Source organism: Cotesia glomerata, linkage group LG1 (genome assembly GCF_020080835.1).
Source record: "Cotesia glomerata isolate CgM1 linkage group LG1, MPM_Cglom_v2.3, whole genome shotgun sequence".
Taxonomy (NCBI): domain Eukaryota; kingdom Metazoa; phylum Arthropoda; class Insecta; order Hymenoptera; family Braconidae; genus Cotesia; species Cotesia glomerata.
Window position 1 is genome coordinate 19334959 of NC_058158.1, and position 15326 is coordinate 19350284.

The 15326-nt window shown below is 31.0% G+C and overlaps 2 protein-coding genes and 1 long non-coding RNA gene across 3 annotated transcripts in view; 2 read left to right on the forward strand and 1 right to left on the reverse strand.

Annotated features, from left to right (window-relative positions):
* Window positions 1–15326, forward strand: part of LOC123263793 (neurexin-3-like) — a 763584-nt gene that overhangs the window by 567492 nt on the left and 180766 nt on the right. The gene's annotated exons all lie outside the window — the stretch shown is intronic.
* Window positions 11629–13206, reverse strand: LOC123264817. The gene is made up of 2 exons (XR_006509424.1): window positions 12581–13206; window positions 11629–12520 (listed from the first exon to the last, which is right to left on the reverse strand). It is a non-coding gene; the product is annotated as an uncharacterized LOC123264817 (long non-coding RNA).
* On the forward strand, window positions 13192–14303 carry LOC123264774. Its single transcript, XM_044728241.1, has 2 exons — window positions 13192–13349; window positions 13411–14303. Exons 1-2 carry the CDS (start codon window positions 13223–13225, stop codon window positions 14250–14252), a joined length of 969 nt encoding a protein of 322 aa, XP_044584176.1. The 5' UTR covers window positions 13192–13222; the 3' UTR covers window positions 14253–14303.

Consider the following 15326-nt stretch of genomic DNA (forward strand, 5'->3'; position numbering starts at 1 on the left):
TCCTGAACCAGTGAATGAACATGAAGAGATGGAAGTTGAAGATAACTTTGAAGAAATCGATCCTGAACCCGAAGAGATCCATTCTGAGGATGAAGAATACATCCCGAGTGGTGTTCCTAGAAGTAAAGACCCTGAAGTCTTCGATCAACTTGAATTGAATGACCTTGTACGAGACTTAGGACTATCTAAGGTAAAAGCTGAACATTTAGCCTCAGCTTTAAGGAAAAACCAGTTATTAGCTAAAAATACAACAGCTTATTTTTATCGTGATAGGGAAAAAGAGTTCCGGAAGTATTTTACAAAAGACAGCGAAAATTCATTTGTGTACTGTTCAGATGTAAAAGGACTGATCGATGAGTTGAAGCCAAACACTTACAAAGACGAAGAATGGAGGCCTTTTATTGACTCCTCTAGGCGAAGTCTTAAAGCTGTGCTTCTTCATAATGGAAACTTATTGGCACCGATTCCAGTAGCTCATTCGACTAAACTAAAGGAGACTTATGACAATTTACAGGTTGTATTAGATAAAATAAACTATTCAGAACATCAATGGAAGGTTTGTGGTGATCTGAAAATTGCAACAATATTGTTAGGCCAACAATCAGGGTTCACAAAGTACCCCTGCTTCTTATGTTTGTGGGATAGCCGAGACCGAAAGAATCATTACATTCAAAAAGAATGGCCAACAAGAACAAATTTGAATCCTGGTTCTCACAATGTTACGCGACAATCTCTAATTGATCCTTCCAAGTACTTGCTGCCCCCACTTCATATCAAGCTTGGCCTTATGAAGCAATTTGTCAAAGCTCTGGATAAAGATGGAAACTGTTTTAAGTACTTGGGCGAAAAATTTCCAGCTATAAGTGACGCTAAATTAAAAGAAGGAATTTTTGATGGACCCCAAATTCGGACTCTATTCCAGGATGCTAATCTTGAATATGAGATGAACGAGATTGAGAGAGCAGCTTGGGGAAGTTTTAAGGAAGTATCACAGCAATTTTAGGGAATACGAAAAGTGATAACTACGCAACTTTAGTTGACGAGTTGTTATACAACTATAATACTTTAGGTTGCTTAATGAATACAAAATTGCACTATTTACATTCTCATCTTTCACACTTTCCTGAAAATCTTGGTGATTTTAGTGAAGAGCAGGTGAGAGATTCCATCAAGACATTAGTGTGATGGAAAAACGATATCAAGGAACGTGGGATGTAAATATGATGGCAGATCATTGTTGGACTCTGAAGAGAGATTTACCCGAAGAAGAGAGGAAACGAAAGAGAAACCCTTTATGCAGGACGTTTGAAGATAAAAGGGTGAGATATAAGCGGAGAACGAATTAAAATTCAAATCCAAAGGGTTTTGATGATATTTTCCGAAAAAATTAATTTTTTAAGTCTTAGGACGAAATACTTTTTATGCACCACAGATCGAATGATATGATTTTTTTATTTATTTTGAATAATAACTCGATTTTATTATATTACATTTGATTTTTTTCCAATTTTCGGGGTTTTTGCACATTCGTTTGATGTTTTCGAGACGTCTGAGTTATAAAAGTTGGAGATTTATATGTCGTAGATAAACCTACATGAAAATCATCATATATTTAGCTCAATACATTTTTTTTTATCACAATATTGGGAATTTTTTGTTTTTTTTTCGCAATTTTCATGGGTTTTTCGGGATTTACTTAGACTTTTAATGGCTGCTGGTCTGAGTACACTTCAGATAAGTATAAAGCAGATCGAAATACATGAAAATCATGCATAGTTAGAATCTAAAAAAATTTTTCAATCACCAAAACCCCCAATTTTCCCGTTTTTTTTCGGTTTTTTACAGTTTTCTCAAAATCCTAGGGTGTAGGGGCCAAACGGACCTCAAATTCGGGTTCAGCGGGTCAAATTACATGGGAATATATGTGGCGCGTCCCAAGTACAGACAACTTTTTTTTTTTTGTGTGCCGGTGTTATTTGACATTGCAAATTGTGTTGCACTAAAAAATTTACCGAAAAATTTGCAGCAATTTTTGACAGATTGTCGTAAAGGAAATAGAAATATCCATCTACAAGCAATTGACGTTATACCAGAAGAAACTTCTGGAAATCTGTCAGCGATGGAAGTAGAAACTCCCAATAATGAGGAAATTGGTTAGTTCTAATATTATAATAGTTTTGTTTAATTATATTTGATTTGCTTAACATTCAGCTAATATATTTACTAATTCACTGTTAACATTTTTCATTCCAGGAATGAAATTATCCCAACAGTCGTTCTTAAATAGTTTCTGTAGTTCCATATCAAATTCCAGTGAATTGAAGCGAACTTGTTCAGACTTTGAAGATACAATGCCAGCGCCTAAGAAAAATAAAATTGATATTCTGACTTCGGAATTAGTATTAGCACTAGATAGAACTAAAACTAGTAACAGAAATGCGATGTACATCATTTCTGCTGTTATTCAAAGTTTAGGACTTGAGATTGATAAATATAATTTAAGTTACTCCACTATTCGCAATGCGCGTATTTCAAAAAGAGAAGAAATTGTCGATACGATCAAAGAAGAAGAAATTTTTGATGACTCTCTCGTAGTGCACTGGGATGGAAAGATGCTTCCTGCGGGAAATGGTCAACCAAAAGCAGAACGATTATCAATACACGTCACCGGAATAAATACTGATAAAAATTTAAAAACTCCGATTCTCTCTGATGGCACAGGTGAAAGCCAAGCTTCAGCCATTTTTGAGACGCTGATAGAGTGGGATCTTTGCGATAATGTTAAAACAATGTGCTTTGATACAACTAGTTCAAATACCGGTAAGTTAATGTTGTGGTTGAATGAATTTATATCACAGTATTTGTTTTTTGACTTGGGAAGAAATTTTCAAATAAGAATTTGATTAATTTTTTTAATTATTTTTACGAATGTTGAGTTAAAATATAAGCTGAGTCAAAAATTTGAATAACTGATAATTAAATAACAGTTTATCAATAAGTAATTCTTTGTTTTAGGTTGTTTTAATGGCGCATGTGCATTATTAGAAGATAAAATTGGCCGTGACTTATTATATCTTGCTTGTCGCCATCATACTTCTGAATTGATGTTACGAAATGTTGCAGAAGTTGCTTGGCCAGTGACGAATAGTCCAAATGTACCAATTTTCAAAAGACTCAGAAATAATTGGGAAAAAATTGATAAATCTGCGTATGAAATCGGCACAGAGGATAAAGATATTGCACTTATTTTAAATCAAAGAAAAGACGATATTCTTGACTTCATAGAAAATCAACTGAAGGTATTAATTAATTCATAAATAGTTTTACCATTGAAAGAATTATTATTTATAAAGTTAATTTTTTTTACAGTCATTAGATCTTTCTGATACACTGATAGAAGGACTTGTTAATATTTGATAAGCTTTATTAACTGTTAATGAATGATTTTTTAACATCATGGGATTTGATAAATATTTATTAACAGTTAATTAGTATTCATTACGTAGAATTTATTAACTGTTAATAAATATTTATTAATTTATTAATAGTTCATAAATATTTGTTAACTGTTAACAAATATTTATTTAGGATAAAAAGCAAAAATAGCAATTTTCTTTTGACACTTTTTATAACCCTATAACTGGAATACATTGATAATAATTCAATTCACTCAATAAATTAACGTTTTTAATATGTAAAAATATAAAAAATAATTATGAGCTGTGATAGAATTTGGTAGTTTACAATAAATGTTATTATAATGTAATATAATTAATGCAAATAATTTATAAGAATGATTTTTGTTTATAAGCAACCTTCATATCATATGACATTGCAAGCCAAACAAATTCACTCAACCAAGTATTTATTAACTGTTAATAAATATTTGTTATCTATTAATAAATATTTATTAAATATTATTAAATGTACTTTTTTCCCTAATAAATATTTATTTAATGTTAAAAAATATTTATTAAATTAAATTATCATCTTCAAATAAATCAAATTATTAATAGTAAATAAATCCTTTTATCAGTGTAGTTATTTTGCATACTTCGATATAACTCGAATTTTTAAGTGATTTAGTTTTATAAATTTTGCCTTTTTAAATAATATTTTTTACTTTAAAATTCTGAAAATATCTTCTTTTCTGGCCGCAATTATTAAATTTTTCTTATTTTTGTTAGAATCATCATCCGAGAAATGATTACAAGGAGTTTTGGAGCTGAGCTGTATCTTTTTGGGTGATATCAAAAAGTCATAGAGCCGAATTTAAAGCACCTGGTGCTTTTCATCACGCACGGTGGTTATCGAAAGCTCTCTATTGCTTGAAAATATATATGTTTAGAAACCAGTTTAAAATGGGAGCAAACGAAAAAAAAATTTTGCAGAAAATATGTGTTTTCATCGTAATATTTTATGTAAAAATATGGTTTACTGCTCCTAATGCAATAAATGCTCCAAACTCGGATTTGCAATTAGTAAAAGATCTTATTGACTACAGAAAAATACATCCAGAAATTGCAAATGCAGCACTCGATAAATTGTCTCGGCATTTGTGGTACTTACACGAAAATCTTGCTTGTTTAGCTCTTTTTGATGAAACTGTGTCAGTAGAAGAAAAAGTAAAGATCGTACAAAAAATAAATTTCCAGGTAGCGGTCAAAAAGGCTAATAAACGTTTATCAGTCGCTTATGAAGAAATAACGTCGTTATCTGAGAAAAACATAAGCGATTTTGTTAATCCAAACTCATTGTTTATTTTTGAGCAATTTGAGCTCCTCTATGAATTTTTGCATACAGATCCAAGTTTGTGGGAATCAAATCTTGAGTATAAACGATGTTATGATACATTCAAAAAGTTAAAAGTAGTAAACGATACTGCGGAAAGAGGAGTAGCGCTAGCCGAAAGTTTTAATGAAGTATTGACTTATAACGAAGATGAAAGACAAAGAATTTTTCAAACTGTTCAGCACCATCGATCTCAATACACATCGTGTAAAAAATCACAATATATTGACAATGAATTAATCTAACAATTCATTTTTCTGCTTTCAATAATAATTAATTGGTATTATTGTTTTTATTTTTATTAAATATTTATTGTTGTTAATATAATTCAAACTATTATAATTTAATAAACTGTTAATAATATATAAATTATTTAAGTGTAATTGAATTCATAAGTTTTATGCAGAAACTCGTAAATCCATTATTTATTAAAGATTCTTAAGATATAAGCTTTTATAATGTAAGATACTTATCATATCCTGTTTTTCTAGCCTTAAAAAAATATATTGAAGAAAAAATATAAAAAACAGAGAAAGTAAACAAGATATTAATAAGTTTAAATCAATGATCGGCCAAAATTTCACGAAAAAGTATATTCAAGGCTTAATATCTCGCTTAATATTGATCTTAGCGATTTGGTCCATAGGACTTTTTTTGTTGGAAATTAAATTCTCTACAAGTTTGTCATTTACATTTTTTCCGTAGCTCTTGATATTTACGAGATAAATGCGAAAAAACGCCAATTTTATGAAAAAATCAGGTTCAGTGGCCCGTACTGCCTCGCCAGTGTGAGTTACGACTTTGCGGCAATGAGCACTTATGTAGAGCATTAAATTCTAAGAAAAAACCATCTTCGATCAAAGTGATCCCATGAAATGCCGCTGAGCTTTAGAAATTCAAAAATTAAAAATCAAAGTTTTTGTGTATTTTCAATGGGAAATATTGACATGCCTTGGTCGAGGACGTTAATTAATATTAAGAGCTCAAACTTTCAGGGAATTTTTTTTCGGGTATTTCCAATAAGAATTCACGATGGGACCGAAAAAAAAAAAATAAAGTAAAAAAAAAAATTCACCCTAATATACATACATACAGACATAGTGACAACCTCGCGGGAGTAGTCAGGAAAGCTTTCTGTAACTTTCAAACGTCGAGATCTGATGAAAACTCGATTTTTGCAAAAAGGGGTGAAAATAATAACTTCCAAATTTTTGAAAATCTTCTATTTTCGTAGCGGGAAGTTAAAAAAAATTCTCCTAAAGTTTAAGACTAATATCTTTAAAATTGAGTTGGCGCAAGGGGGGTCCCCTTTCCCATTTAAAATACATTGAAAAAAAACTTTTTTCTGTCTTTTCATTGTAAATCGTCAAAAATTTTTTTAAATTTTCCCTTCTGTTTTCTTATAGAAAATTAAATTCTCTACAAAAAAGGTCTCATTCATTTTTTCGCTAAAATGCATAGGAAAAAAGGTACAGTGCTTTAAACAACAAAATTATAAAAAGTCAAAAATAACTTTTTTTTTTGTTTTTCGACAACAAATTATTTTATTTCGTAAAATTCTTTACTTAATTCATCTATATTCAGCCAGTCAATCATATCTAAATTGGATCCATATATAGAAAAAAAAATTATATTTATTTATATCATGTATGGGGCATTCCATGCTAAATCGACCACTTTTGAACCTGACCCTGTTCGATTTTTCAGAAATTTGGGTATCGTTCTCTACCCTATTGAAAACAATAGAATTCTTTATTGTGAATAGAATTTTTAGTTACGAAAATAATGAAATACGAAAAAATAATTTAATGTTTCTTTTAATTTTTTATCTATTTTTATTGGGAATTAATCAAATGTTATCGATGATTGTCACTTTTAATTTTTAACTTCCCGCTAAAAATCTCAGATTTTCAAAAATCGGGAAGTTATTGTTTTTACCCCGTTTGGCAAAAATCGAGTTTTCATCAGATCTCGACGTTTGAAGGTCACAGGAAGCTTCCCTGACTACCCCCGCGATGTTGTCACTATGTCTGTATGTATGTATGTGTGTGTGTGTGTGTGTGTGTGTGACTATGTGACTCGCTTATAACTTTTGAACGGTTGAACCGATTTCATCGCGGTTGGTGCCATTCGAAAGGGCTACGCTGAACTTAGATTTCCTGAGAATTTGAACCGATTCGGACCGATAGATTTTAAGAAATCTTGAAAAATCTTAAAAAAATAAGAAAAAAATCATTTTTGACAGTAGTTTTTTTGGAATATCTTTTAAACGGCTCTATCGATCAACTTCAAAAACTAATCCGCCCTTAAGCTTGAAAAACCACGCCGATCGGCGTCAACCCGATCAAAATCGGTTGATTCTTTCGAGAGATATCGTGAACGAAAGAAAACCGAAAAAAGTGTTTTTTCAGAGTTACTCCGAAATTTCTAGTTTGACCAATTGAAACTTAGAAATTATTTATAAGGCTTAAAAAACTACGTAGAATGCCGCCAACCGCGTAAAAATCGGTTCATTCATTCAAAAGTTATTGCGGTATGAACATTCAAAAAATAGTGTTCCATGAAACTTCTATCAGACTTTTGAGCTCAAAGAGCTCAAAAGCATAGAAAAGGTATCTTTTTGAGCTCGGAGAGCTTAAAACAACACACAGATTGTACTTTTGAGCTCGAAGAGCTCAAAAAAGCGGCCAGGTATTAACGGAATTAGCGGGAAGTTGCAGGGATGGCCTTTAGGGTCAACCGTTTTCCTAATTTTTTTTTATACGCCCTTATGGCATCTGAAACTCCAAATTCCAAAAACTAATCAGCTCTTAACCTCAAAAAACCACGTTGATCGCCACCAGTCCGGTCAAAATCGGTTGATTCATTCGAGAGATATCGTGAACGAAAGAAAACCGAAAAAAGTGTTTTTTCGGAATAACTCCAAAATTCCTAGCGCGATCAATTCAAAATTTGAGATTCTTTGTGGGGCTTGAAAAACTGCGTCAAATGCTTCTAACCGCGTAGAAATCGGTTTATTCATTCAAAAGTTATTGTGGTTTAAAAATTCAAAAAATAGTGTCTTATCAAATCTCTATCAGACTTTTGAGCTCGAAGAGCTTTAAAGGATAGGAAAGCAATCTCTTTGAGCTCGGAGAGCTCAAAATAACCCATAAATTGTATTTTTGAGCTCGAAGAGCTCACAAACGTCATTGGTGCAATTTTAAGCGCCTAAGTATGAAATTAGCGGGAAGTTGCAGGGATGGCCTTCAGGGTCAACCGTTTTCCTAATTTTTTTTTTCTCAAATTTTAAATTTTTTAAAATCTGATAAAAAATTTTCAGTGGTATAACAAAAAACAAACATCTAAAAAAAAATTTTTTTTCTCATTTAAAAAAAAAAATAGACAGAAAGAAATTCCACTTTGAAAATTTCAGAAAATTCGCAGAAAATACTGGTTCTTAGAAAAAAAAAAATCAAAAATGTCAATCATCCCGAAATATTCGTTTTTTTCGAAAATTTAAAAAAAAAACGCTGAATATAAATGCGAATTATCATTTTTATTTTTTTTTCTAAAAAGTACATTCAAAAACAAAAATTTCAATTAAAAAAATTATCCCAATAAGTTAATTTTCAAAAAAATCATGGTTAATTAACAAAAAAAAGCTGTCTTTTTTAAATAACTCGTAACTTTTTTTTGGTTGAGTAAAAAAATTTGAAAAAACTGAAAATTTTTTTCAATAGGGTAGATAAAGACACCAAAATTTCAGAAAAACCAAAAAGGGTCGGATTCAAAAGTGGTCGATTTGGCATGGAATGCCCCATATATAATATAAAAATATAATATAAATATATATATATATATATATATATATATATATATATATATATATATATATATATATATATATATATAATATATAATATATATACAGGGCAACCTCAATATAACGAACCTCAATATAACGAATTCCTCGATTTAACGAATTTTTCAAAATCCCCTAGAACTGCCCATAAGAGTCTATATAAAATATACCTTTATATTACGAATATATTTTTCAAACAACCTCACTATAACGAAAGTTCAATCATTGCAAAATATAGATAGAAACTATTATTGACCTTTATATAACGAATTTCCCAGCCAATAACCTTTACATAACGTATTCTACAAATTATCCCCACTTAATTCCACAATAACTAATGTCTTAACGAGTGCTGACATGTATAATTCTTCATAAGTTAGTCATAGCTTTTTGATCACTGTAAACACTGATGTTTGTAATTGCTAGTAGTTTTAAAGTTGCAATGGCTGAAAAACGGAAAAGGTGTTCTTTGAGTATTTCAGAAAAACAGCAAATCATTAAGTACGTAAACGAGAATCCTGTAATGAAGAGAATCGATATAGTAAAGAAGTTTGAAATTCCCATTAGTACACTGGCTACAATTTTGAAGTCTAAAGAAAGATTTTCCGAAGAAACTGGGTTGCGTGCAAATTAGAAAAGATTGAAATTGTGTGAATATACGGACTATAGAGGGTAGAGGTAAGGAGCGCACACTCATATAGCCTTTTGACTCAAAAAGTGTCCACAAAATAGCATTAAATAAAGGGGCCAGAATGACGCTAGTGTAGTGGAGGGTATGAAGTGAATTTAACTGTTTTAGATGGCTTGAAGTTTGCTGATTGGAAGTAGTAAAATAATATCAAGTATTCTCATCAACTAAAATAGTTATTACATGTGTTGTAATTGAAAGTTAAACGGCTATCGTAGTTAAATAAATTATCTAATTTGAAAAGAGTACTGTGGACGTAGAGCTCAAAAGTAAATTAAAAAATTTGTATTGTCTTTAAAATTGTTAAAAGATAATATTAAAAGATTATTGGATGATAGGTAAAGTTTGTGCGGTAAAAAATTGCGATAGTGGTCGCAAAAAGTCAAGTTCAAAGAAAAATGTGCCATTGTTATCTTTTTTCCAAGCCACGGTACGTCAAAAAATTTATTTATTTATTAAAAGTATTTATACCAAAAAAAAAAACATGAACAATTATCTTTATTTTCCCTACGTACATCATTTTTATACAACAGTTATTGTTTAGGTCATTAATTTATCGAATTTCTAAAATTTTGTATTAATTGTTAAATAGGAATCATCACGGTGATTGGAAAAATGGACTAAATGTTTGGGTATAAGTTTGAAAAATTCAGACTACATTTGTCAGCTGCATTTTAAAGATGAAGACGTAAAAAGTTATGATAATATTATAATTGATGGCAAAAGTAATATTCTGCCGTTGAAAAAAAAAAAAAATATCAGAAGGAGCTTTGCCAACAGTTGAACATCAATATATATAGTATTCAGAATCACTACAACAGCATGCAGTACCTATAAATTTCAACAGTCAACCAAATCAAATATATTTTAATGATAGTGAAGAATATCAACAACCACAACAACAACAAATCTCAAACATCAGAAAAAAGGGGATGCAGCAAGATTTTGATGAGGAGCGTAATCATAATGACTCTATGAACTCTCAGGAATCTATAAAAAACTTTATAGATCAAATGAAAAATGTTTCCATTTTGCCTGAATTTTGGTCTTTTTCAAATAAGCAAAACAAATTACAGTTCATGAGAGTAGATCCTGAAACCAAGCAGATTAAATATCATATATGTGTAAGCCACGATCTATCTATTACAGTATGTATACTAATTATTTATATTTATTGTTTTTTCCTTGTCATGTCAAATTTCGTTAATAACTATTATTTGCAGGTAATATGTTCAAATAACCAGGAAATAACTATAGATACAAAAATCACAACATTGGATGATGTTTATAACTACTTAAAGTCCGTTGAAAAATGGCCTGTTTGCGTTGGTACTATGATAGATAATAAAAAGTAAGATTTTAAAATCTTAACGTAACAGTTTACCACTTCCATCGTTGAAAACGTTGAACAAATTTGTGCGCAAAATAAGCTGCTTGGCATACGGATTTCAGCCTTCAACATTCAATTGTCTAAAAGAAAGATGTCAATCGATAAAAGATTCAGAAAGACGCGGTGTTCTATTGGTTGACGAAATTAACCTCTACGAGAATGTAACATTTGATTCACTATCAATGAAGTATAACGGTTTTGTTGACTTGGCAAAACATACTCCACATGAAGAAAAAAATATGCCTGCTGACCATACACTAGTTTTTATGGTTGTAACTTTTCGAGGACGTTGGGCACAAGCACTTGGTTGTTTTCTCTCAAGAAATGCTTGTACTAGTGTGTTACTGCGAAAGCTTATGTCAATGAAAATTTTATTATATCAATGAAAATATGAAAATTTTATTTTTAACATATGAGATATGTGCCTTATTAGTTTACATATATGTAAAATGATTCGTAAATATATATATTTACTAACTATTTATTATAAAATTTTATGTTTGTATATGTGATTGTTTAAATACTAGTATTTGTTGTCAATTCAAAATATTTGTAATGTTTTATTTAATTTAATTATATTTATTACTCGCTTTCTTGGATTAAGATTCTAAATGAAAACGTTTTGTGAAGTTTACATGAGAATAAAAAGTTTTTAATAATTAAATTTTCATACAACTATTTTATTTATGAATATTGGTATTCGTCCTTTGGTTGCATTTTGCAAATTATTTATTTTTTTGTAATAATTTTGAAGTACTCTTATTAATACAGGTCCCGGATAAAAAAAAGGTGTGTGTGCGATTCACACACGATAGAAGTGAAACTTCAGTGAATCGACAAAAGAATGAGATGAATATTTATAACAAGGGTAGGATAATTACAAAGTTTAATTGTTCAAAAATGAAAGTATTTTGATTAATTTTAAAAGATATTTTATATTTTATTTAACATATGTTACATAATCTATTACTCAAGTTCCATATTTTCAGTTTCAACAAATGATACAAGAGGCTTATGATAACTAAAATACGATACAAATATTTTAGTTTCAATTTGGTTGATATATCTTTGGAACACTGCATCTATTACCGTTTTTGATCTTGTAGTTGATTGAGTGCGATTGTTACACATTTTTAAATAAAATGTTGTATCGAGAAACTCAATCAAAGGAAGCGCTGTATCTGATGCAAAATTTATGTTAAAATCCCCACTTAAAATCATCGGAATTTTATCATAATTCTTTTTGAGAATTCGCGATACCTTTGGGGTATATTTGATCAAATTTTCATGTATAAATTCAATAACTGATTTTATTGATTGGTTGGGAAAGATGTAAATTGCTACGATCAAAATTAAATCTCCTTGGTCATTTCTGCTCTCACAGGCACATATTTCTCCAACTTTCGAAAGCTGAACAGACAATGATTCTAGCTGTTGTGCATTGAGATCCATTTGTGGCGTAACAACACGGGCTCCATCATTTACGTTGTGATAAATTGCTACTCCGCCTGCCCTCGTACGTGGTCTTTTGTAATTAACAACAATATTAAAATTTGGAATGTCTACAATATCTTCATTATTCATCCATGTCTCCGAAAGAATTAAAAATTTGACGATGACACTATATTGTCATGTTGCAGATCTTGTACATGAGCTCGTAAGCTTTGACAGTTAAAGGTAAACAGTGACATCCCTTTTCTTTTATTTAAGAAATCATATAAAACATTTGTAATTGTCTCAAGTCGATTCAAGTTCAGCCTTCGAAATTCATGTTGTAGATCAATTGTAGATACTGACGCTCTTCGGTCTGAAAAACATTGATATATTAGTTTATACTTAAAACAGGATTAAAAATATTTACACTTACCATTTATTACATCAGTCACATTGACACTTATATCTGAACATCTATTTTGATTGTTCAATAATTGTTTTTTACGTGCACGAAACTCGCGACTACGTTCTGTTGAACTTTTGCTGAATTTTTTTCATTTTAATTTCATTTTTGCGTCGATATTGACGACACATTTCGGCATTAGTTTTCGGCATTTTATAAAATTTATTATTTAGTACAAGATATAAAAATACTCACAAACAGTTAAATAATAACACACCACGCTATCTTACTAAAACGCTGTAATACGCAGCCGCATACAGTGTACAGTAAGCTCACGTAGTTTTCACATGCACTACACACGTTAAATGCTCAAATACAAGCACGTATTAAACAGTGTGCAATATACATACACACTGACATCTGCTCTCTCGCTCTGGCTCACAAATTACAGGCGACTATGCTTAGAAGACGGGAGTGGGGACGCTACGAAGTATGGCACAAAGAGGAGAGACCGATAATATACAAATTGTATGTATATTTCTGTCTCATTCTTTCCCCTGGCTTCATCCTACACATTTTTGTATTTGTGTCTCTTACCTGTCGTTTTTTCGTTGCATCCGGTTTGAAATCACAACGATTCTAAAGAAGTTTCACTTCAAAAATGAAATTAAAATGAAAAAAAATTCAGCAAAAAGTTCAACAGAACGTAGTCGCGAGTTTCGTGCACGTAAAAAACAATTATTGAACAATCAAAATAGATGTTCAGATATAAGTGTCAATGTGACTGATGTAATAAATGGTAAGTGTAAATATTTTTTAATCCTGTTTTAAGTATAAACTAATATCTCAATGTTTTTCAGACCGAAGAGCGTCAGTATCTACAATTGATCTACAACATGAATTTCGAAGGCTGAACTTGAATCGACTTGAGACAATTACAAATGTTTTATATGATTTCTTAAATAAAAGAAAAGGGATGTCACTGTTTACCTTTAACTGTCAAAGCTTACGAGCTCATGTACAAGATCTGCAACATGACAATATAGTGTCATCGTCAAATTTTTTAATTCTTTCGGAGACATGGATGAATAATGAAGATATTGTAGACATTCCAAATTTTAATATTGTTGTTAATTACAAAAGACCACGTACGAGGGCAGGCGGAGTAGCAATTTATCACAACGTAAATGATGGAGCCCGTGTTGTTACGCCACAAATGGATCTCAATGCACAACAGCTAGAATCATTGTCTGTTCAGCTTTCGAAAGTTGGAGAAATATGTGCCTGTGAGAGCAGAAATGACCAAGGAGATTTAATTTTGATCGTAGCAATTTACATCTTTCCCAACCAATCAATAAAATCAGTTATTGAATTTATACATGAAAATTTGATCAAATATACCCCAAAGGTATCGCGAATTCTCAAAAAGAATTATGATAAAATTCCGATGATTTTAAGTGGGGATTTTAACATAAATTTTGCATCAGATACAGCGCTTCCTTTGATTGAGTTTCTCGATACAACATTTTATTTAAAAATGTGTAACAATCGCACTCAATCAACTACAAGATCAAAAACGGTAATAGATGCAGTGTTCCAAAGATATATCAACCAAATTGAAACTAAAATATTTGTATCGTATTTTAGTTATCATAAGCCTCTTGTATCATTTGTTGAAACTGAAAATATGGAACTTGAGTAATAGATTATGTAACATATGTTAAATAAAATATAAAATATCTTTTAAAATTAATCAAAATACTTTCATTTTTGAACAATTAAACTTTGTAATTATCCTACCCTTGTTATAAATATTCATCTCATTCTTTTGTCGATTCACTGAAGTTTCACTTCTATCGTGTGTGAATCGCACACACACCTTTTTTTGCGTCGATATTGACGACACATTTCGGCATTAGTTTTCGGCATTTTATAAAATTTATTATTTAGTACAAGATATAAAAATACTCACAAACAGTTAAATAATAACACACCACGCTATCTTACTAAAACGCTGTAATACGCAGCCGCATACAGTGTACAGTAAGCTCACGTAGTTTTCACATGCACTACACACGTTAAATGCTCAAATACAAGCACGTATTAAACAGTGTGCAATATACATACACACTGACATCTGCTCTCTCGCTCTGGCTCACAAATTACAGGCGACTATGCTTAGAAGACGGGAGTGGGGACGCTACGAAGTATGGCACAAAGAGGAGAGACCGATAATATACAAATTGTATGTATATTTCTGTCTCATTCTTTCCCCTGGCTTCATCCTACACATTTTTGTATTTGTGTCTCTTACCTGTCGTTTTTTCGTTGCATCCGGTTTGAAATCACAACGATTCTAAAGAAGTTTCACTTCAAAAAATTATATAGAATTATTTCTAAAAAAAAAATTTAAAAAATGAGAAATTTGGTGAACGCAAATTCCCGTTTCAAATATCCCACTTCAAAAGGCGGATGTTTATCTTTCCTTTTTTAATTTGATTGTCAGTCTCAACTACTCTGGCGCTTTCTTTAAAAAACAGTCCTCTGGTACAGCAGCGCCATCTTAATTTAAGGCGATTCAGGGGACACTTTTGTAACACAGAGTATGTGCTCCTTACCTCTACCCTCCATAATACGGAGGTAGAAGAATGTGTTTTGAAATGGTTGTAACAGTGTCGAGATAAAAATGTGGCAATTGGAGGCCCTATTCTCCAAGAAAAAAGTCAACAATTTGCAGTAGAATTGGGACATTTGGAATGCCGTGCAAGCAACGAGT